The 24,547-nt window shown below is 40.7% G+C and overlaps 1 protein-coding gene across 1 annotated transcript in view; it reads right to left on the bottom strand.

Annotated features, from left to right (window-relative positions):
* snd1 (staphylococcal nuclease and tudor domain containing 1) overlaps positions 1-24,547 on the bottom strand; it is a 173,470-nt gene that overhangs the window by 133,737 nt on the left and 15,186 nt on the right. Inside the window, exons 10-11 of the mRNA XM_040035415.1 lie at positions 19,895-19,999; positions 9,173-9,274 (exon numbers count right to left, since the gene is read on the bottom strand). Of these exons, the coding sequence (XP_039891349.1) occupies positions 9,173-9,274; positions 19,895-19,999 (207 nt within the window). The remainder of the gene's footprint in view (positions 1-9,172; positions 9,275-19,894; positions 20,000-24,547) is intronic.

The raw sequence follows: 24,547 nt of genomic DNA, 5'->3' as shown, positions 1-24,547 counted from the left end.
TGCGTGTATACTGGCAAAGGGTTTAGCGTGAAGATGATTTCAAAAAGACTTCGAGTAATAGTTGTTGTTTTTTTTGCAAATTTGTATTCTGCAATAAAAAATAAAAAAAAATATTGGCTCACCAAATGTGAGTTCTGTGTTCACATGCCTAGCCAATGAGGTCATTCTGAAACAACGTAAGGCTGTAGCCACAAGAGAGAGGGGAAAAAATGGATGTTGCTGCAAAAATTTTGCATCTTCAACCTTGCGGCACAGAAAAACTACACCGCAATCCCCAAAGTCTAAAGACGGGTCACTAGTTCAGTACGAAAAATCAAATCTTCCTTTCTGCTTCTGAGTTACGATGTTGAATAATGGCCAACACAGTGGGCTTAAAGAACATTCGGAATTCACAATGATCAAATGTCACAGCTTCATTCTGTGTCTAAGGGTATAAGAAAGGTCTTTTTAATACCACTTTAATTTTAATATAATGCCAAATTTGCAATGGAGAGATGTCGACAGTGAAGAAGTTTGGAAAACCTTTGGCATACAAAGCAGTTTGTTTTCTAAGGATTTCCAGGCATCGACTTTAACCACCAAGAGAAATTCTTATTCTCGAGCCATTTATCTTTAAACTTGCATCTTAGACTGAGCAGTCTGGCTAGCAAAGCCTTCTCTACTGTTATCATCATGTATGGGCTTTACACCAGTGTGCTGTAAGCCTAGTGGCCCACTGGGCCTAAACCAGGCCTGCTGAGAATTTCTGTAATTCTAATATTTTTTAAACGGGTAAGCTACAACTGTTAAGTTAGCAATGTCCTTTATCTCATCATCTTGCTGTTACCGTTTACTGTATTTTTCCCTTTACACATTTTCATAAACATTTATAAAAAAAAACAAAAAAAAACAAAAAAAAAAACACTGTGACCAATTAAGTTGAAGTAGCAAGCAAGCAAGCAGTTAGTAATGCAGTCATTGTGTAAGCTAAATGTATAGAGATGGCTAAAATAGCAGTACTGTGTGCTGTAAAATCTTGTGGGGTCATGACTAAAATATTTAAGACTCATATCCAAGTGAATTTAAGACATTTTATTGATTTTAAGGACATAGGATTTATCATTTCATCCTATTATCTATCATAAGCATATAAATTGGTAAGTTTTGACCAGCTCAGTGAACTTAACCTTAAATACCGGAAGCTAATGATTTCATCTTCCCGAATGGATCTTTGTGCAAATAATAAAAAAATAATACCTTATGCCATGACTGTTACCGGCACAGATGCATGAAGACTAAGTCGAATTAGCATTCAGTGCAAACAATCTTTGCCAATAACGCAACATAATGACAGGCTCGTGACTGTGGGGTTGTCGAGCTTCCTAGAATGAGCGCCATTTGCGGTGGTCTTAAGTGAAAGGCTATTACAGATAACTTATGCTAAGCTGTGATATGGGAAGGGTACCATGTTGTGAGAAGCCCAGTATGGGTTCTGCATGATGGGGTTTCCAGACAGGAGCACAGTGACAGGCAGCTTATCCCAATAGCATGTAGGTGATTAATTTTTGCTCTAGCTAAAAAAAGAAAAGGGGAAAAAAAAAAAAAAACATGTCGTTGCCTGCACGGTCTATCTACCCAGCTCCTCACAGCTTGTTCTTTTTGCAACTATTTAAAATGGACATGCCAACAAATACACACTTAAAAACTGGTAAAGATGCATTTGTAATCAAAGACTGCATTTAACAGTGCTAAAGCTTTTAGTGGAAATTTCACAGTTCAGCTGTTGCAGCATGCATACCAAGGTGATAAAAAAAGAAAGCGGTGGGTGTGGGGTTGTTCGACATGCAGGAATACACACAGGTGTTAGAACAGCCTCACCTGCACCTGGATGTTGGCAACACACAAGAGACTATCGTATATAAAAGACTGGACATTTTTAAGCTTCGAAGAGAATAAAAATGAGGAGAAAGAAAGAGAGGGATAATTAAGAAAATTAGTGCAAGACGGAAAAAAAATGAGGTATGAAGGTACTGTAAGAGAAGGGAGACTGTGTGGGTGAGTGAACAACCGTTTGTGTGCAAGAGAGGTGCTTAGGTTGCTGCTGTGTTTTAGCAGGCTATAATCACAGCTGGCTATCATTTAATGAAGTGAGCTGTGCTGAAAAAAAAGAAAGAAAATACTAGGACAGCACAATACAGAGAGGACGAGGGGGAAGTAAAGGAAGAGGAAGAGGGAGCCCCATCTGGGTTTTCAGCCATGGGACCTGATGACGCTTTGACTACCTGCTTTGCGTCTGCTTGAACACACATACCTCAAGCTTTTCCCAAACCAACTTTCACATTCACTCACACACACTGCATCAAATACCACATTGCGCGCGCGCACACACACACACACACACACACACATTCTCAATTCATTCACACACTGATGTGCACACCAATAAGAGGGGGAAACTCTGTCGCTAACAGTACTACACAAGCAGCTGCATAACAGGAGCCACTTTGAGCACGCAGGATTATCCGAATGTGCTCAAGCCTGATAAGTGGCTTAATGCAACCATTTCCATTCTACTTTTTTTCTGCTGAGGCTGAGACCCAGGCGCACAAGAAGCACTACTTATAAAGTTAGCCACATCAAGCTTTTTGGGATTATGTCACCATGCAAGCACTGCCATTTCAATGGGGGTGGCGATATAAATGAGAAAGACCAAGACAGTCAGTCAGAAAGATGTAGAGTGACATCAAGAAAGGAGAAAAAGAAAATGCCTTAGTGTATTTATAGCCTACCATAAAGGGATAGCTCAGAAGAAGTTCTTGGATATGAGATAGAAGGAGTTACTGAAAAATTCCAACACCTTCTACTATTTGTCACATTTAAAAAACAAAAATCATCAAGTTTTAGTTTCAAAGTCTTAATATAAACATGATTAAAATTAAAAGAAATTAGCATGTGTCAATATGAAACTCAAAAATGTCTAGTCGCAGGAGCTGCTCAAAAGGTATTGAACCAATTCCTTTTTGCCTCAGAGAGTTATAGCCTCTGCTTGGGCAAAAAAAAAAGAAGGGAAAAAAGCAGTCTTTTGAATATGGATATTAGATATGCTTTATAAAAGATCAAAAGCCCCACGCTCTCCTTATAGAGATGAGGAATAGGGGTTTAACAGAAAGAAGGGGGAGAAAAAGCATTTAATATAGCTTTATTCTCCTAAACCAGAGCGCTGGCATTAGGGTATTGAGCTGAGCACACTGAGACTGCTGGTTAATGCTTAGTCACGTTCTAGCAGGTTTAGTCACAGGGAAATCTGCTTGTTTTCCAATTCCCGTAATGTATTGCACTCTTGGGCTTAAAGGAGAAGCAGAGGTCGATATGATAGTTCAAACTTGTGACTTGAAGGGACCGTTAGCATTGGTCAACACCTGTTCGAGATGATGCTGAAATACACCTACTGTTATCTGACAGATCTGCAGTTAGAGGGAATCACATCCTCTGCTTCTGTCAGGGAAGACATGAAGCAGAAACTTCCAATTTACCCCCCAACAATATTGAGGTCAAATCTTTGTCTGCATTTGTGTCAGAAAGCAAAAGGAAGACAGGATAAAAGTGGGGCTTTCTCGAGCAAAATTTCAAGGGAAACTGTGGTCTTGGAGTCTGCTCCAAATCTGTCTCCTTGGAGCTCATTGTTCTGAGACAGGATGACAATAAGTGGGTCGACTAAACTCCTCTCCTTGCTGGATCGCAGCATGCATCTGCACACTTGCATACCTGCATCCAACTTGACACCACAAGTAGGCCAGGGTAACATGGATTAACATTAAAGCCTCGTGGGTTGGATTTGTGCTCAAAAATATTCCCCCATCATCATTTTTGGGGGGGTTCAACAAAGCAGGTAAAGAACAACTCTTGTTCCTTCAAAAGTCGGGTACGGCTGAGTAACTATTTCTAAAAATGATACAATGTGACAAACGGTTTAACCTTGTGTCTTTGGAACAATAAAGAAACAGGAGGAAGGCAACATTCCAGAGTTGCTCTGTTATTGATTCACCAGTGAGGAGAGAGGAAGCTGTACTGCTGGCAAATGGGCTAGAGCTCTCCACTTAAACCTAACTCACTTCAAAGAGCCTATAAGTACACACTTGGGGGAATCCAACGTCAATACTAATCAAATGGTGAGGAATATGGTGGCATATCCTATATATACAGTTCTAAATTCATTCAGCAGTATGAAAAACATGCAGTCAAAGTCATAAAGGGATGTCTTCAGAGTAGGGACGTGCATGATTAGTTGTCTAGGCAATGGAAATATAAGTCGGTTAAAGTAATTATTCATACTCCATACATCCATTTTAGCATATTTATCCAATTTATTATATATTTTATTAAGGCACGATGGCAGTTGTCTACCCTGGTCTCTGAATCTCTTCAGTACTCTAATATAGAAGTAAAAGCTTTTATGTAGGCTATGTCAGCAGACATTCAACCACTCAGCTGCAGCAATGCGTAACCACATTCTGCACCTGCAAAGAAACAAGGCTACTGGTGTTAGTACTGCTAGCATTAGTCACAATGTACAAGCTAATCTGGCACTATATGTTTGCAAACTGCCACAGATTTCAAGCAAAATGTACATTTTGAGTGTTGAAGAAGATAGTTAACAATTACAAGTAGCTTTTAAAGAGACATGCAATATTTATATGGATAGTGTTTACTCTCATCACATAGATTATGCTTAATTTATAGTGTTTCTCAGTTTTAAGCTAGTCAGTCATAATTTTTGTTCTCTTGTTTAAATTTTTACTAATTAAGCCACCACTCTAGAGTCAGTCTTTGATTAAATGAACCATAGCCTAAAGCAGCAGAACTGTACAAAGTTCTTTTAAAAAAGAAAAAAAAATACAGTTTGAGTCAAACTGTTTTGACAGCAATCAGATCAGAATCAGAATCAGAATACTTTATTGATCCCTGGGGGAAATTATTTTTTTGTTACAGTGCTCCATTATAAACCAACATAAACCAACATTAAGACAAGACAGACAATACGCTAACTAAGAATATGTCACTTAACTCTTTGAAATGATCTTCAACTTAATAACAGAGAAGGGAAGCACGAGGGCAGATCTTAAGAGAAATGCCATGTAGAGAAAGCTATCGGATGATACTGTAGCAAGAGAGATGGTAATTTGCCTCGGGTATTAAATGTTCTGTGGGAGTTCTTTGCGCCCTGCACATATTATAGCACTGATTAAGTGGTCAAGGTTGATTTTGCATGCAGACAAACAGATCCTTAATGGCCACCACTTCCAGCTATACCTTGAGTGATCAAATCTTTCAACGTGTCATGAAGCGGTGCTTCCACCTGCATTTAGAGCTGTCTACATGTGATTGGATCAGCCAGGATTCATTTGAATACACTGGGCAAACAGAGCCAGTGATTCAATCCTGTGAAAACATGCATAGTCAACACACTTAAGACACTAACTCCTTTTGACGCACACACAATCATGCGTACTTTCCTCTGCGATAAATGCTACAAAACAGCGATTTGCCAGAGGCTTGGAGAGAAACAGTAAGGCTTTAGCTGAGTTGACTTTTGAAACACCCGTGGGTCTAAGCAAGAAACACCGTGAAATCAAACTTAGTATAAAGACAGTGCAGACTGATATGAATAATGTCACATGTTCTGAGTTGCATGCCATTTGTACTTGCATGACTAAACGGTTAAAGGCTACAGCGCACGAGTGAGGGTTCTGATGCATGTTTACATATACATCTCAAGCTCTAAATTAAGTGTATATGTATTGTGACATCATCTATATGCATGTCCATGCACCATAAACACATGAGCCACTGTTTGGTAGACAAGCCCTACAGACAAGCCTTTATAGTCAACATGACATTAGGTGACACATGCATATTTATCACAACACTGTCACATCTTTTTATACCTTAACAAGGCTATAGGTTTCTATTCCCACTACCCGCACGCTCATCTTTCCAAACACAAACACCACAAATAAACAGCGCGATCATTATTCGCACTTCAGTCGCAGAAGCCGGCTTACGGCTGAATTTTCTGTCATTAAAAAAAAAAAAAAACATTAATGAGTATGATTAAAATGACTGTGATGAGAGGCTGGGACAGAGATATGAATCTCACTCTCACACAGAATGCCAAAAGTAACTCTATTGGCCTTTGGCTTTGAGTGGGTGCGTGTTTTTGTGTTTATCAGCCTGCACTGCCATTTTTTATTTTATTTTTTAACTCAGTTGAACAAGTATGAAGGTGTGGGTGACATGTTGGCTCCATTTATTGTAAGGCTGTTGTAGTTTGGCCCCATTAAATCGCTACAATTGTTTGGTACATTCTCGTACCACTGGAAATACATGCTGAGACTTCACAAAGCACACAAAGGATGGATTTGTTGAGGTCTAAGCTCCGAAATTTTGGAAGTCAATTGCGAAACAGTATTGAATTTATGAGTTAACTTCTATCTGGGGAAGTCATTTTGTCAGGGTGATTGCGCATAATGACAGTTTCCATCAATCTGTGCTCGCAACTGCATTTCCATGTAAATTTCTGCAATCTTTTCCATCATGGCCCTATTTTTATATGGCCCCTGTGCATCTGACAAGTTTTAAACTTATCTTTATGGGAAAACATAAACCATTATTTGGCTCAGGCAATGGACAAAAGCTCTGGGTCTGCCGCCTTCTCTCCATGCATTACTGCCACTGGAGGTGGGAAAATTGCCACTGTAGCACAATGAAAACAATGTAGGAGTAGCGTACATATGAAAGATGCAGAGTTATACACTAAATGGTAAAAATGGAGAACAATTCCATCTTACAGACCAATCATTTATCATAAAGACATAAAACTAACCTAGTGTTTTAATTACATAAGTAAAAAAGGCAGATGCGAGAAGGCTGTGAATCTGAATCATGAAGGAATTAGGATGGACTGTGAAGGACATCCAGGTCACAGATTTTTGGTTAAATGTCAAATGCAAGTCCTGAAAAGAATTTCATTTGTTAGTGACATTAATGTCTAAAGAAATCGGCAATTAGGAAGATGAATGATTCTTTGGTCATCCTTGTTTCCACGCTTTATCTAATCCCTCACACTTCTGGTCTTGGCTTCTTGAGTTTAATAATCAAATCACTATTTCATCTCCTGATATGGTAACCATGACGTTACAATGGTCAAACAGACTGAAGCACTGAAAATCTCTGAAATGTTATGTATTTTGCAACACAATTTCAATCTTCTCTGTCTACACATAAGAACTTTTTTGTGCTATTCTTGGAATCATTTTATTTGCATTTCATCATGGTGAAAATGAAGAATGTGGCTCATGCGTCCAATAAAAAAAAAAAACCAAAAAAACTAATCATCGCCAGAGAAGAAAGTTAAGAGTTCCACAAGCAAATTGCTGGCATGCAAACTTCGCGTGTAAAGTTGATGTAAATACAGCTCCGCTTGGAGTCTACTATACACCTCTTTATACAAGTCCTCTGAGGCGCAGCTGTAGTAAAGCTCATTCAGAAATATGCTCAAGCTTCCAAAATTGATAAGTTCAATGCAATTGTTTGTGGAATTTGATGTATGAATAATCTGTCATTTAATTATTTGCGTTTTAAAAAAAGTCATAATCTGGTTCCTGAGAGTGTCCAAGACAATAACTGCCATCTTTATGGGGTTTAATTCATTAATTGAGATGGACTTGTGTGTCTAAAAGAGTAAAATATAAGCTTTATACAAAGGCGTTGAGAGGAGACCAGCACAAAAGTCCTTAACCACACCTAAGAGGATGTCCCGGCAAGCCCTGTACATGTTCACAAATGTTTGCTTTTCATTAAGTTTGTGAAAATTAAATGTGACAGAGTGAAAAAAAAGGGCAGATGAATTAGTTCTTTATTTTGAAAAAGTTAAAAGATGCGCTACACAGATTCTTAAGCCATATTAAGTTAATGACTTTAATCAACAACATTTAAAGCTGTCCAGGGAACAATAAAAGTCTTTTTTTTTTTCTTGATGACCTCTAACTGGATATCTGCATCACTAATATCGCCTGACTCTACCCGTCTGAACGTGCTTCGACGTTGCTGGCAGATCACCTGAAAAGTAGGGTAACACCCCAAAATAGCAGCTTGTGCTGGGGCGCAGCAGAGCCGTGTTGACTCTAACTGAGACGAGCCGACAAAAAAAAAAAGAAAAATCAGATGCCTTAGGATCGCAGTTGATGTCGCTGGTACTCTGAATTGCTGTGAATTAGTCTGAATGTGTCCCGGTTAGAATTAATTAAGTCTTACAGACGTTTATTAGCTCCCTGCTCAGTCGCTATTTATCGATAGACTGATAATTAAATCCAACATCTTCCCTTTCATCATTATTAAAAGCGCCCGTGTGCCATTTGAACCTCAAGCGTTCCATTTGTTTGTCACTTCTGAGGCTGGCAATATCTCCATTTAATACGCTTTCTTTCTTTCTTGATAGGTACTTTGAATAAACCTCTTCATTCACTGGAAGGTTTTGGGTGTTGCGTGGAGTCTTGAGCAGGTATATTACGCTTCATAGATCTAATTACACGGTTTTACTTAGGGGACCCTTCTCCAAAAACTAACCTGTGCGTATGAGACGGATAAAAATGTCGTTTTGGTAAGATTCACAAAACCATCTTTCATTTATCAGCTCAATTTCACTTTAATAAACTAGATAAAATGCTCAAGTGATGGTGCGTTCTCTGGAGTGCTCTTCAGTTCACTGCTGGTTTCTGCTGGGTCAGATGTGTGTAAATCATAGCAGCCCCAGCTCCCTCCCCCAGGGTGTACAGACCCGGTGGATCAATAGACACAAGAGGGGGAAATCAACATTGCTTGTTTAAATGGAGCAACACCAAGCCCTAGGGCATCTACCAGGAGTATTTGGTATTCACACTAAGAGATGGAGAGAAATAGCTATCTAACTTGAAATGTATTTGGATACCACAGGGAAAGGGTGTTGGAGCAGCTACATTACAACTATTGTTTAATTTCTTAAAGCTGATAAGAGGTATTCATTTTGATTCACACACTATCACACACACACACACACACACACACACACACACACACACACACACACACACACAGACAGAGACAGGGCAAAACTGGTGAATGCAGGTGTGTTTGTGTGACTCTCAGTGGTTCGTACCTTTTTACCAATGAGCTTCTTCCTCAGGAACTCCCGGGCCTCAAACATGTAGGGGATGTCATAAAGCGGGCGGAAGCGTTTGTCTTTGTCCTTGTTCTTCTCCTGAAGAGATTGATAAGTGATGAAGGAGGTCAGGATCAAGATGAGGGGAGGACAGGAGAAAATGAAAAGAGAAAGAAGGATGGGGAAGGAGTAAGTTATTCATATTGCACTTTCTACAACCTCTCATAAAAGAACATGCACCAACTCTGATCTCAAGCATACAGACAGAGAGAAAACATTTTTTTCCACAAGGTCAACTTATTAGTCTCTTTTTCACTTTCCATTACAGTCCCCGGAACTAATGGAAAAATTAAGAGTGTTGCACATCTTCCTCTTGACAAAAGCATCTGCTACTTTCAGTGCTGACACATTACACAAAGAAATAATCAAATGTAGCGTTATCAAAGTAAAAAGACACGAAAGTGCCAAGGCAAAGAGAAACATGTTCAGAGGTGAGCTGGAACATTTTCATTTACACGAACTTGCAAAAGTTTGGGCACCACAGGTAAAAACACCCGTTACTTGTTAAAAGTAAAACATTATTCGCACCTTTTTAAAGGTAAATGAATGTTCAGAATATTTGTTTTTTGTTTATTACACTTTAGAAATACTGATTCTTCAAACCCTATCAAAACAATGACCACATGCTTTTTACTCAGATAAAAAAAGTATTCTAATAAGGTGGTCTTTTAATCATTTGCGCATTCACACAAAGATATTTTGACCAATGGAGCCCAATTCTTGCAAACACACTTACACACACAGCTGCAGACAAAAACTTCCCTCAACACGATCGCCCACTCTGTGACAGCAGCCGGCCACAAATAGAACCCATTTGCATTTTCAAAGGAGGCTGAGGTTTTGTGTTGCTCCCAGAGTGAATAAATGCACATGTGTAATAGAAACAGACGCACAAACGCAGAGTGACAGGTGTAGTTTTTGTGAGGGTATGAGAAAAAGAAGAGGGGAAAAACTGAATGCACAAAATGACAGTGATGCAGTGGGAAAGTACGACAGACACTAACAGGAGAAAGGAGGCTATGAATGACAATACCAGTGTGCTCGCCACCCCTGCCCCTCCCACGCTCTTCTATGAGCGCCATCATTATCTATCATACAAACAGAACTGAGTCTCCTTCAAATGAGCACACAGGCTTGGATTAATTCCTCATTTCCGTCTGTCTTCAATGGGGTTCATTCATTTTTAATAACTCTCCAGTTGTTCCGAGCTGCCAGGTGTGGCACACAGCTGGGCAGATGGATGTGGAATGAGACACATGGGGAGCAAAGGATGTATGAGCATGCGTGCGTGCCTATGGCACTAAGGCATTACGGTGTTTAAAACTAGTCTTGTTAGAGGGTGGGGCAAACTTTACTGGTGAAAAGGAAGAAAAAAATCAAAACGTCCTCAAAAGAAATGCGCTCAACTGCCCTGGCACATAATGGGAATAACCTAATCTACCTTCAAATAGCCTTTCTTTAACCATAATGGAATTTCAATATTTGTTGCTTCCTTCCCTTCTACTTTCACTAGTGGAGTCTGTGCAGGATCAAACTTCAGGGCTAATCTCAAGTATTCCAAGTGGAAATCCCTTTACCACTCAGACAGGAGCCAATGTCTTTCATTTTGTGTCAGTCGGGGCAAATCGCCTGGGAATTTCATCCCTACCAAGTCAGTTGCACTGGGATAATGGGGCCTCTTAGGACCACTGCCAGCCAAGCCTCCTGCATTTAGTGCCTGAGCTGCAGACACAGTCATCCAACTTCTGGGGATGAGAATGACTGACGTTGCTGGGGTGAAATAAATCATTTGGAGCATATTTTCCTTAATGTCATATCACGCCACATTAACTCAACATTAAGACAGTTCCAAGATAATGGACTCTGGTGTTTACACTGGGATTCTGATAGAGACAGATACAAAACAACAAGATAACTTCAATGGAGAAGAGCAAAGAATGGGCTTGAGAAGAGTGAGAAAGGAGGAAGACTCATTTCTAACTAATAAGCTGTTTCACGGTGTAAAGGTAGCCATGTCACTGAGGGCCAAGAGTGTAAATGTCAGCACTCTATGCCAATTAGGCACAAGGACTGAAGAAGTAGACCAAGAGGACAAAAGGTACTTCTCCTGCATCTTTTAGAACGTCTACGGGGAACAGAGCTAGACTGAGTGGAATGTGGAAAGGTGAAAGAGTCGGAAAACAAGAAGATGAGACAATCAGAGGAAATGTTACAACTAAAAAAAACCACAAACAGGCAGTAGTGAAGAACACACAGGCAATCATTCTCCAAACCAATGCCCATGTCCGGCATTATCCACTGGACAACTTTAACCTTGCCTTAAAACTCACCTTGGCTGATAGTATTCTTGTCACCACCATGCTAAGCGAGAAATTGAAGGGGAAAGCTATGTCTTAAACAAAAACAGCCAGCGCTTTAGTGAGACAAGGAAGCGCTAATGCCTAATGACTGCAACAACTGCCCAGTATTATCAGTGCGGTCCAACGTTACTGCAGTCTAACTTGTGCTATGCTGCACAACAAGGCCTAACAAATTTGTGGACAATTTTAGCGCAATTCAAAGATTTTCAAAATAAATGTCTCTCCCTGCCAAACAAGCATAACATAAAGCTATTTGCCTTGATGAGTCCAAGTCTTCAACTTTGGAGTGGAGAAACCGACATCACCCACACCCAAACAATCTAATATTATCATTTGATATTCAAATGATAACAATAGCAGGCTACAGAGATACAGGTGTCTTCATAAATACAACTCAAATACAGAAACATTTATTTAATCATTTATGCAGTTATTCACAGAAGACGATGCTTAACTATTTAAAAAAAAAAAAAAAAAAAAAAAAGTATATCCATCCATCTTTCTCCCACTTATCCAACTGGGACGGAGCCCATCCCAGCTGTCATTCCCAGATTAATTTGTTGGAAAATGCGTGATCTCATAGATTTTCCCAATCGAGCAGCTACTACACCAATGTTTATAACATTCTCAGTGCTGCCCACAGCACATTCAGCTGTCACCTGAAAATAAAGTGGTGTGGAATGAAGCACTGCCTTAGTGGGTAAAGTTGCTTTAATAAAAGTTCACAAAATGCATTTTCAATATCCCATATATTGAAAGTGCAATATGTAGACAGTGGTGGCATCTACACAGTACTGTTTTTATTCCCCATAAATACTGTATTGGCCTCAAAAGTCCACTACTGGTCGGACTCTACCATAAACCGCTATTATGCAGCTGCAGGAAGGTTGCAGAGAGAGGAGAGTGTCACTGCTTTGTCTCAGCCATAACCCACTAAGAACAGTTTGCTCTCAGTGTCCTCGGGGGGAGTTTTGTTCTATTTGGGGTAAATTCCCTTCATTCTAAATTACCCGCTACAGCTCAGGAATCGTGTCTGACGATTGCAGAGGCATGGCTCTGGCTGACTTGTACAGTGTCACAGGGCTGCAGAGTACTGGGCTGCAAATGTGTAGATGCTCGTGCTGGGAGCATCTGCAGCTTCTGGGGTGAAATCATGACTCAGGAGCATGTCACACTTTGTGATGCTTGGCTTTGGTGTTGGGGGAAGTGTACAGTATTGGGCTTAGGGCCCTTTCTTCATGAACACTTGGTTTTTTTTCTGGGTTTTGTGTGTTTTTATAACACCATTGTTTCTCTTTTTTCCCCTCCCATGCATTTTGGCCTTTCTTCCACACGCCAAAACAATTTTAGGTCACTGAAAACAGACCTTTTGGATAACTCCTTCCGGGGTTAAGATAATCAGAAACTCTGCAGCGTTGACATGTTGACAGGCTTCTGATTGGCCAACATGGCTTTAGGGTTTAGATTATATCGCCGCCTGTTGGTTTGGCAGGCTCTTGACAGCACTTCAATTTTGTTTACGGGTTCTCTTATTTGGGAGGGATTATTTCGTTTGTTTTCAGATCGCCGTTTTAAAAATCTTTTGTACGTGATCTCTGGGGCTTAGTTTTTGGGGGTTTGCATGTGTGTCCCAGACAAGATGGGCACTGTTTTTTTTATTAAGCACTGCACAGGGAGGCTTAGACAAACAGTCAGCATTTAATATTGTATGCCCATTAACATTACTAAAATATGCATGCATAAACAATAAATTGCTGAGGTAGGCTGGGGTGGAGAGATAGCACTACAAAAAAAAAAAAAAAAAAAAAGAGAGAGAGAGAGAGAGAAATTATTGCTCGTTATAGCGTACAATCCAAAATTCATGCAGGATATGAATAAGTCATTGCTAAACCGACTTGAATTGATTTCACAACAGACACAACAAACAAACCTGTATTTCACAGTGAAATTACCCACAGCGCCACCAAAACAAACAGCCTCTCAACTCATGATTAGCTGCTACCACACGGGTAAATATACTGGGACAGCTGGGACAGGTTTCAGCCCATGTTCAGATTGTTCTGCTATTAATAAGAATGTCAAACACCAACTACAACTTAAATCATCACACTAGAGAGCTACACTGCAACTTAATGTGCTTTTGTTTTTTAAAAAAAAAAAAAAAAAAAGCTTCTGAAGCAGACGGTCGAACTTGCCCTGCAGACGGACAGAGTGATGGACAGACTGAGTAGCTGGAGCTCTCCATGTTTTTTTCCCTTTTTTTTTTTTTTAAGCCAATAAAGCCAAAGTCATTCAACTTCTAAAAGTTCAGCGCCAGATAACACTGCACCTATCTCAAAGAGAAAGCCCCACAAAGCTTATAAATGACTCTTATCTAAACAAATCCTGTTCAAAAGGTGCAAATCAGTACTGTAACCTACATCTTTCAGATAATCTTCTAATGCAGCTTTTTAAATATCGCCCCCTCTTGTGCTCACACAGAAACAAAAGGAAGCTAAGCCTCTACTTTTAAAGTACAGACATCTAAAAAGTAGGAAAAGCAAAATAAATAAATAATTAAATAAATAATAAAAGAGAAGAGGGGTACTAGCAGTTCCCGGTGTGCCTCACCCAGCCAGTGGCGCATAAGTGAATCACGGGTGGGGTGACCCTCCTCCCTTGTCATCATGCTACCAATCTTGAGGTCAAAGCATTTCTTGCTAGGCTTTTAGGCACGCTCCGAGCGCACACACTGCTTGACACAAGATTTTGAGGATGAGGACAGAAGTCAGGAGGAGGGAGAGAGGGAGGAAACCAAAACAATGAGCCGAGTGGGAGAAGATAAAGTGTCGAACACAAAAACACAGCCAACAGCAAATGAGCCTTTATGCTGAAAGATTTGGTAATTATACAGCTGTATCTCTGTAATTCTTTACTAAATCTGTACGAGCATGACTTTTTTTAAAGAATCTGTATCTAATTTTCAAAAATTATGTGCGGTTCTGGAAAACCAATGAAAATCAACAAACACTCCCATATAGGCCTCATCTCCACATACACTTTGAATAATTAATTGAATTCTCAAGCTTCCTTTGAAATTGTGTCTTTTTTTTTTATTGAACAATCATTATGCTACAATTGGTAATTAGTTTAACAACTGTAACATTTTTTTTAAAGACCTCGACTTTCTGACTGTCATTGTCATGTCAATCAGTGGTAAACCACTCTGCCTTCTAAGTATTGTTCAAAAATAGTACGTCAAATAACTCTGACTATAACTGTGACTTCCAAGTACTTCAAAGGTCATATTCTGCCCACATGTTTTGCATGTACTGAATTTTTAGAGAAACAAGCCACAGTGATTAGCACTTTGGTAAATATGGCGGTTTCACCACAGGTTTGAACAATCTGGCTGAGGTGAACTGCGGAGAGGTTGGACAAGTAGGGAGAGCTGTATGTAAGAGCCATATTCATCATGCTGCTGTATACAGTATAAGAACAGTGAGTTAACTGCTCTCTGTGCTCCATCAACACCGTCCTTAACCCTACTTAAACTGCATAAGCACACAGATACATTAAAATGAACAAAGAGACACGCATACGCAAACATTTGAGACTTGATGCACGTATCATCAAAGCAGAAACACACCAACACATCCAAACACAATGAGTGTGAGTGAGTGGGCGTAACACTGAGTCACTCTGTGGTATAGACGTATCTCCCCACTCGTGTTTACACTGGGTTTGTCCTACTGCACATGAAAGGAAATGGAGAAAGAAAGCCAAAAAAAAGGAAAGAGAAAGGAGAGAGGAAAATAGAGAGAAGAAAAAGCTGACTCCAACTCCCAAGCTCAAAATAACACTGGGGAGGAAAGGAACCAAAATCAAACAAAGAAAGAAAAGAAAAAAAAAACCCAAGTGAGGAACTCTGTATCCTATTTTTTTCTGCAAACAGACGCCATTGGTCAACTAATCTGTCAGTCTGAGCACAATTAGCATAGTCATCAGAGAGGACAGGGGGAGATGTGGCATTAGGACACTAAAGCGACCCACAGAAGATGGGAGGAGGAGAGGGACTTGGCAGGAACTGTCACAGTTCATCAGTGCACTGGTACATCGCATCTGGTCTCCATACTCCAATAAAGTACACACAACCTGACACACAAACATAAATGGCATTGTTGCAGAATACCAAGTTCAACAGGGCACAAACACATCCAGACAGACAAAGATAATAATGACAACTGGCACGACACAATCCCGACAGACCTCTACAGAACACAACACTCATACAGTGTATGAACGACAAAAACAAGCACATCCCTGTGCAATATCACTTAAATGCCAAATGATTCAAACCGTATCACCTCTTAATAACTGTATTATTTCTAAGTTGTTGCAGATTTCCTGTCATGAGAAATCAAAAACAAACATTTCAGAATGACTACAGTGAAAATACAGGTCGCAAAGTAGTAAGTGAATGCAACTAAAGTGTATCTGTGAGCACTGAAGAGAAAAAGAAAAAAGAAAAAAAGAAAACTGATCATTTAAACACAATTTCCCATCATGCCATCTGCATAGACATGGTTATATACTAACCTTTGAATATTCTCACTTATATAAAATGACCAGCAGAAAAATGCCTGCACAATCTAGCTCCAAAAGATCATTTGCACTCAAAAGGTGCAAATCTCTTTGGATGACATCAACAGTAAAATAAGATCTTACTAAAGAACATGAAAAGAAGCCGATAACAATTGGTAGCATGACTTTTATCATAGTCTGATCTGAACATGGAGAGCTTTGAGATGGGATTGTGATGACAAGAGGCTGCAGAAGTGCAAAAGGTGCTAGGGAAATTACATTTAAAAATGGTAGGATGAATGCCTGTGGATATAGTGAAAAACTGGGTGATGAGATGACTCTCGGTCTCCAGAAGCTTGGCTGAAGAGAAATATTCCAGCATAATAACGATCCAAAGCACACTGCCAAAATCACACAAGAGTTCCTAAGGAAGAAAAATGTGAAAACTCGGGCTGGGCCAAGCACGCTGCGTGACTTGAATCTAATAGTAAATCTCTTCAAAAAATTTTTAGTTTGGTAATATGGGATGACATCGTAAGTACTTAAGAAGAAAAACAACATCAAAGTAATGAAAAGCAAGCTAAATTTAAAGCATGTTCACTCACAATGAATTGTTCTGCCAGGTAAATATAGGCCATTGTCACGATTTGAGAACGACTGTAATAAATCTAAAGAACCTATAAGCAAATATCCTACTCGTCGGTTTAGATACAATATCATGTCAACATTATATAGTAATGAATAATGTGACATTTAAGTTACAATGTATGAGTGTAACTGCTGAGTTTGTTTCCTTGAAGCTTGCAGACTGCAGTGCTAACACAGCCATATATATCACTTCTTATTATAATCAGTTTGTAGACACTCTGACGCCAATTTCCAAGATGTTTCCTGACATAGGCTAATGCAGCTTAACCAAGCATGTCTGTTTGTGTGTGTGTTTTGAAGCTGCACCTCAAACTGTGGCAATGTCTTTATGACTGCCTGCTGCACTGTAAGCAAGAAGACAGTTCACTGGTGATGTTAGCCAACATGATGTCAGTGTGTGTGGACCTGATTGAGGCATACCTGCCCTGACGTCTCCCTTTACAAATCTAAAGCTAAGAATCACCTCCACAGGTAAGAAGTTGACAAAATTAGGCTTTTTCAGCGTGGATCCATCCTCCTGGCAACTTTTAGCTATGAGCTTGAGAATACAGATGAGCACCGGTATTCTGAGGTGTCAAACAATATTTTTGGGGCTTTCTAAATCATTCAAGCAACAGTAATGAATGTAAAATTACAATGTCCAGAATGGCTTCTAATAACTGAAGGGGAACTGCTACATCTGCGTCTGTAAAGGTGTGTGGACAGGGCATGAAATTAAGTTCTCCTGCTCACTTAAGATAACAGCTTACTTGCCTAATTTAGTGGTCAGACACAGGGGCCAGTTTGCAAATGAGACAGGACATAAAATTCCCTATTGCATGCACAGGCATTTTTTTTTCCTTACTTGCTATATTCTACCTTAAAGTCAAAGGGCTCATCAAAGTCTCTGCAAACCTATCAAAACTCTGTATTGCTGCCATAGCGACAACATTCAAAGCTAAGTCAACAGCATTAGAGACATGCAGGCAGCTCTTTAGCTCACAGACAGAAATAACAACCTAACAAATGACACCAGCAGCAGCACCGCAAACTACCCTCATTTAAAACTAAAACATAGCAGCAGTTTACATGCAACAACATCAAAACTGAGAATATGGTCCGACTTTTCCACATAGACGGCTTCGTGTGTGACAAAACAACTCTGACATATACAATTCAATTTAAAAAAAATCTCCATGTTTTTAACATGGAAAGGAATTTTTAGGTAGTTCTTACTTTATTGTTTAGATTAGGAAGACTAAGTTTAAGTGTAATTATTGTGTTATTATATAATCCTTCTATAAACAACAGGAGACAATAATCTAATGGGTAATAACAAGTACTCTGAGCTAGTACATTATACTCAGTCAAATTTTATCCAGCCTGCTACAAATTTCACTCTAGTAGCTCAGTGAGGCAAGACCCAAACCAAACAAATTTTGATGAATATGGGTATTTGCACAATAATCTGACACACGACCACACAATTAAACATGCATGAAGTGCGATAAAAGCAATACAGCACTGTGCCGATCTAACACCAATACAATGCACACAAACATTCACATCTGGGCTCACTCTCCCAGGCTCCCTGTAACATACGACAGTGTAATGAAGCACAAAACACATACTGTTGAAGCATCTGGTGCAGGCAAAAAAAGAGAGGAAAAAAAAGAGCGACAGACAAGAGTAAAGAGAGACACTGAGAAAAGTTAGGAGCAAATGCTGTGTAATGCAGGAAACGAAAGAAGAGGAGAGAGACAAAATGGAGAAGCTTTTGCCCACAAGCTTGTTACAACCACAGATAACTAAGGAGAATAAATACACACGAAGGGCAACGGCACAGGTCAACAATCTGACCACACTGAGCACACCCGGAGGGAAAGGACAGCAGAAAGTGACTGTGGAGAAGAGGGAGAAGAGAGCAGAAGGAAGACGGGAGGGAGGGAAGACACAAAGTACTAGTGTCTTAATGATGGGAGGCACCAACAATGCCGGGGGTGGGGGGGTGGGGGAGAGGGAGAGAGAGAGAGAGAGCGAGTTGCGAGAATAGGACGAGGACAGAGAATAAAAACCAAACTTAGAAGATAATAAAAAGGGAAAAGACAGGAAAGCGCACGCCATAAAACAGACAGAATGCACAAAGAGGGAGTCAATAAAAACCAAAACAACCAAAACAGAAGAAAAACGAAAGAAGGGTTATTGCAGATAGTCTGTAAGCTGACTTTTACAACCGCTGCCTAGACAAAAGCGCCACACCCCCTTTGCCTCGTACCTTTAGAGGAGGAAAATGTAATACAAGCTTATATAAAAGGATATGACACGAAACGGTGTGCTGACTGAAAGCACGATGGTCAAACCTGTGATAAGTAAGCGCAGTCAAATAAAATGCTTTGATTGGTTCTTTCTCAAAAATAAATGCACGTCAGTCACCTGGAAATATAAGCAATGCATGTTTTTGTTGCACAGTAATGCAAAAGATTTCATCTCCAACACTAATTTCCCTGATGAGTGCTCAGGAGGTAAGGAATGAGAGACATCGAGCACAACAGACTCCAAGTCATTGCAGTCTTTGTTTTGTTTCGTCTTTTAAGGACACCATATATTGTATCAATTAGTATTTTTCCCAGGTGTCCCCAAGTATACGTGTGTAAGCATGTACTTGTGTGTTTTCAGTCTTGAAGTGATTCTGAGGAAAGCGAGTGTGGAAGGGGAAAAAGAAAAAAGAAAAAAATCGATCTGCCTCACTCTCTGCAGTGCTGCAACCACTGGGTGTGTACTACTGTTTCACTGTATCTGCTTATGCCCCAACTGCAGGGGCGCCACCAAGTGGTCAGACTTAAATCCACAGTCTTTTGGAAAGAATTTAGACTGACGTGCAAGGAAAGAAGAGAGGCCATGAGAACACAAAGAGGCGGACAGATATTTATAGTTGTGCAGCTTTTAAGTAACTAAGCTTAGGTGGAAAATACCTTGACACCAGATGCTGGCTGACCACAAAGCTCTCACTCATCCAACTACATTCACTCACTCCTTCAATTTCAAGTAGCTCCTCAATGCAAGCAAAGCTGTGCAAACATTTAAAAGCAGATAGATTTTTTTTTTGTACCTCTCCCTCATTCCTTGGGGGCCGAATGCTGGACAGGTGGATGGTCTTGTATTCGCCAGAGTTGAGCTTGACCACCATGGCGTCAGCGTTGACCACCTGCATCACCTACAAGGAATAGAAGAACAAAGGTGCGGGAACGATTAAAATAAAAAACAGCCACCCAAAAAAATAAACTTCGGGAATGTGATTAGGTGAGCATACAGCACGAAAATAAGAACATGAAACTCAATTAGAAATCAATTTAAGGGTCCAAAAACTTAAAACCTTGGGGTAATTACAAACCCATGTGCAGGGCAGTGGGGGTGCTGGAGTAAGAAAAAGAATGGCATCGCATTTTGTTGAGTGAGTAAGCAGATAGACTGACAGAAAGATGGGAAGTGAAGGAGCAGGTAAAGGATAAATGGAGAGGAAGAGATCTGTTCAAAGGCAGAGAGAGAGTGACAGAGCACACTGTGTGCTGTCATGAGCAGGATGCAACAAGGGTGAGGCAAGAAAGAGCGATCCTTGAGTGAATGAGTAAGTTAGCAAGCTAAGGCATCCCAGTAGGCCAGCTAGGTTTGGAGGACAGGGCGAGGACGTTCTGCAATCTGGGGGATTGACAGCAGGCAAGGAGGGAGGGTAGAGGAGGAAGACAAGAGTGCGTGAGGAAAAAAAGCTCTAAACCACAAACATCGTGTTTAAGATAGACTGGCAGAGCATTACACAGTTGTCTACTCGACTACTGGCTGGCAGCATTTTGTTCTGCAGACCTTTAGAAGTGTAACTAAATACACAGACTAATTTATGTCTGGCATTTAAACGTTATTTCTCTCTGTTCCAATGGGAGTTTAGGGAAGTACAGTTCAGAAGCATGTGTGGATGTTCAAAAGTGATAGCTTAGAACTACAGCATTTCTTCCCAATGACAGAACATCACAAAAGCACTCAGAACTTCAGAGGGAAATCTGAAATCTACTGACATAGATGATAAATTATGAATCTCAGAGAAATGTGTACTCATGTCAAGTCATTAAAAATGAAGGGTGAAGCAAATATTTCTAACACAGCACAGTCTATATATGTGGCGTCCAATGTGCTCACTTTAGTTGGAAGACAGATTGAGGGTATAATGTGATTTAGACGGAGAAGGCATCCAAACCCAGAGCCTTTAAGTAGGCCACTTGCAACAGACTGAGAAATCAATCGCCCTACACATGTAGCCACCCACACATGCATTAAATGGCCTCATCATCACTCAAAGTGGAGTTCATATGTAGGCCGGGCACAAAAGTCCTCAAAATGAGAGATGCGGGTCTGAGCGATGTATCAACCACAATTTGGACTGCGTGGGTGTTTGTGTGGCTGCAGCTGTGGTAGAAAAACAAACCAACCAAAAATTGAGAAAAAGTTGAAACTTTATGTCGATATTGCAGACACAAATCCAGGTATATTAGGCTCATTGGGAGATTCATTATTCCATGAAAACGAATCAGACTGCCGTTGCATTTTGCCACCAGAGAACAGAAATTAGACCAGCCCACATGCTAAATAGGCTGCCTGCAAAAGCAGCCAAAATACATCATACACTAATCACTGAGCTGAGTGGGAGAGATACAGAGACTTAGGGAGCAGGAGGGAGAGAGACGGAGAAGGGGAGAGGTGTAATGAGTAAGTGCGAGGGGACGCGTGCGTGCACATAGACGCGCGCACACATACCAGCCTACATGCATTCACACTGTAACAAGGTCATTTTGTGGCCTGCCCAAGTAAATAAAGTGCAAGAGAGAGAACGTGGCGGGAGCAGAATAAAAATGGCTCAGCATTTACTGGCTAATTATCAGCTGGAGGAGGCGAGAGGAGCGAGGCGAAGGAGGACAGATCAACACACACCAAGATAGATGAACAGAAAGCTGGAGCGAGCCAGAGAGAGAGAGAGAGTGTAATCTCACAGCAAATATCACAGGAACAGAGACAGAGGAAAAGATGGAGAATAGATCGAAAAATAGAGCAAAAACTCTTTGGAAAGTTAGCTGCCACGAGGGTTGAGCGAGCAGGCAGAAGAGACAAACAGGCTGGCAGCATGACTCACTGGTCTATTCTGCTACTCGAACGGTGGGGATCTACTGCCACCCTCTGCCTAGTAATGACATGACATCTGCAGTGGTCAAGATCAGTCATAGCGCAAGGAGAATCTTGGCTACTATCGGGGAAAGTGCTGGTTGACTCTCACGTTTATTCAGTTGGTTTTAACCACATGGCCACATGTGGGCTTAGCCAGGACTTGGTCATTACTTGCCTCACATCACCAATGCACTGTGTTCCATGTGGACACCAGTGGATTTGATCCAAATGCCATGGTTTAACATACAGGTTTAAATGCCATCAAAGCTGCATATAGGGATAACAAGCATATCACATAGATATGACAAGCACTTAATTTGCACAATGCTGTTAAACAAAAACACTAAACAGCAGGGGTAGGGAACTCCAGGCCTCGAAGGCCGGTGTCCTTAGATGTGTTTTTGATCCAAAACAGCTGATTTAAATGGCTAAATTAGCTCCTCAACATGTCTTGAAGTTCTCCAGAGGCCTGGTAACGAACTAATCATGTGATTCAGGTGTGTTGACCCAGGGTGAGATCTAAAACCTGCAGGACACCGGCTCTCGAGGCCTGGAGTTCCCAACCCCTGCTTTAGAGGGACTCTAGCCCAGGGGTGTGCAATCTCAGTCCACGAGGGCCGGTGTCCCTGCAGGTTTTAGATCTCGCCTTAGGTCAACACACCTGAATCACATGATTAGTTCGTTACCAGGCCTCTGGAGAACTTCAGGACATGTTGAGGAGCTAATTTAGCCATTTAAATCAGCTGTGTTGGTTCGAGGACACATCTAAAACCTGTAGAGACACCGGCCCTCGTGGACTGAGATTGCCCACCCCTGCTCTAGCCTGAATAACTTTAAAACTTTTTGTTTTTTTCGTTTTCTTACTTTACTGCTGCTCAACTTTAGAGTTTAACCTGCAAGCCTTTCTCTCCAAATGTGTCATTTTGTTTTGTTATTTTAAGAAGCTGTCAGACATTAAGCCCAGTTTGTCTGACTTGGTTTAAAGGCAGTGCACATGTTACCTTTCTGTCTTACACACAGTATTAAGCCATACTTACTAATTGTATTTTGCACCTATGCCTCATTACATTTAACAGCACACCCATAAGCCTTTTTACTCCCAACACTGATCAGAAAATCTTTATGCAACTACTAAAACTCCCAGCTGGAGAGCAGTAAATCCAGATACCTTATACATATGATTCTTATGGATTTGGATGAGCTCATCACCAGCAGTGTTCCTGACAAGCCGCTGATGAGCTTGGCAAAGGGCTTTACAGTACGTCACCCTTTGTCTATCACCTTGCAAGTCAGTGGTTACCTGGGGGAGAAAGGGGGTACTATTGGGACATGGCCTACATTCCTATTCTTTAGTCCCAGCAGAGGAGGGGGAGAAAGAGTCGAGACAGTCAAAAAGGAAGATGCGTCAGCAGGATTGACTTGTGGGGATTGGACCCGCTGCGTCTCTCCACTCTATCCATCACTCAGGTAATAAGAAGTGAAAAGCAGAGTGGATGAGGAGAGGGGAGGAGTGTATGATGATGGGATTGATGGATAAAAGTGTCCTTGTGAGAGTGGCTGCACTGCAGCATTAGGTGCCGACAAAAGTAACAGGGACGAGTGCAGAAGGGGAGTGACAGGCCTGCGTAACTTTAGCCTGCCCGGTATGTACTTAGCTTTAAAACAGTTCAACTAGCTGCAGGGTCAACAAGACACTTTCCATCAAATCAATTTTTAAGGGAACATTTTTAGACCTGCGTGGTCCTCCTGCCATTTCAGAGGCTTATCACTCACTGGAATTACTTTGCAAGCTATAACAGACAGCATTTAAGTTATAGAAGGAAGTTGCACTTTAAAGGAGATCACCCAGACGAGTCACCACATCCACAAAGTACGATATCTAAACTAATCCCCAAATAAACTGGCTAACGTAGCAGCAGCTGACACTGAGCAAGCTTAAGCTGCAAGGTAAGTAAAGGACAAAGAAACATCCTGAGAAAAAATTCAAAAGTGCATCAAAGTTTAACTGGGGGCATGAGCAGTGCACTGCAGGAGGCCAAAATAAATAAATAAATAAATAAAAAGAAAAAAAGACTGACTACTCATTTCCTTTTCATCCTATACACATCCACACAAACCTACACTTTCAGTGTCTTCTTTAACCCTCTACCTCTCACTTTTTTATATTCTTTGTGCCTGCTTTTCATACACTCCCCTGAGCTCACCACCAAATGTTCCCTCACTTGCACACTGCCCACATTCAACCCTCTTTTACTGAGGGGGTTCAGAGAGATCTAAACGCAGCTCGCACCGATAATATAAATGTTTTATCCTCTCTCGATCCTCTTCCCTCTGACTCAGGAAAAAAAATATACATGCTCATAGTTTTCTTTTGGTGCCTTCTATATGCTTGTGCAGTTTATCAAATTCATTCTGTAAGCAGATTGCCAAAGCAACACCTTTTATGTAACCCTTAGGCCGGCTATGAATTTTTCAGGGTCTTAAAAGTTTGGGGTCTGGAGGGAGCAAATGCAGACAAAAGAAACTTCCAAAAGGCTCAACTTTTTTCTTTTTA

The sequence above is a fragment of the Simochromis diagramma genome, unplaced genomic scaffold (genome assembly GCF_900408965.1).
Source record: "Simochromis diagramma unplaced genomic scaffold, fSimDia1.1 OVJJ01000816.1, whole genome shotgun sequence".
NCBI lineage: Eukaryota > Metazoa > Chordata > Actinopteri > Cichliformes > Cichlidae > Simochromis > Simochromis diagramma.
Note: the sequence above shows the minus strand (reverse complement) of the source record. Positions and strands in the feature narration are given on the sequence as shown.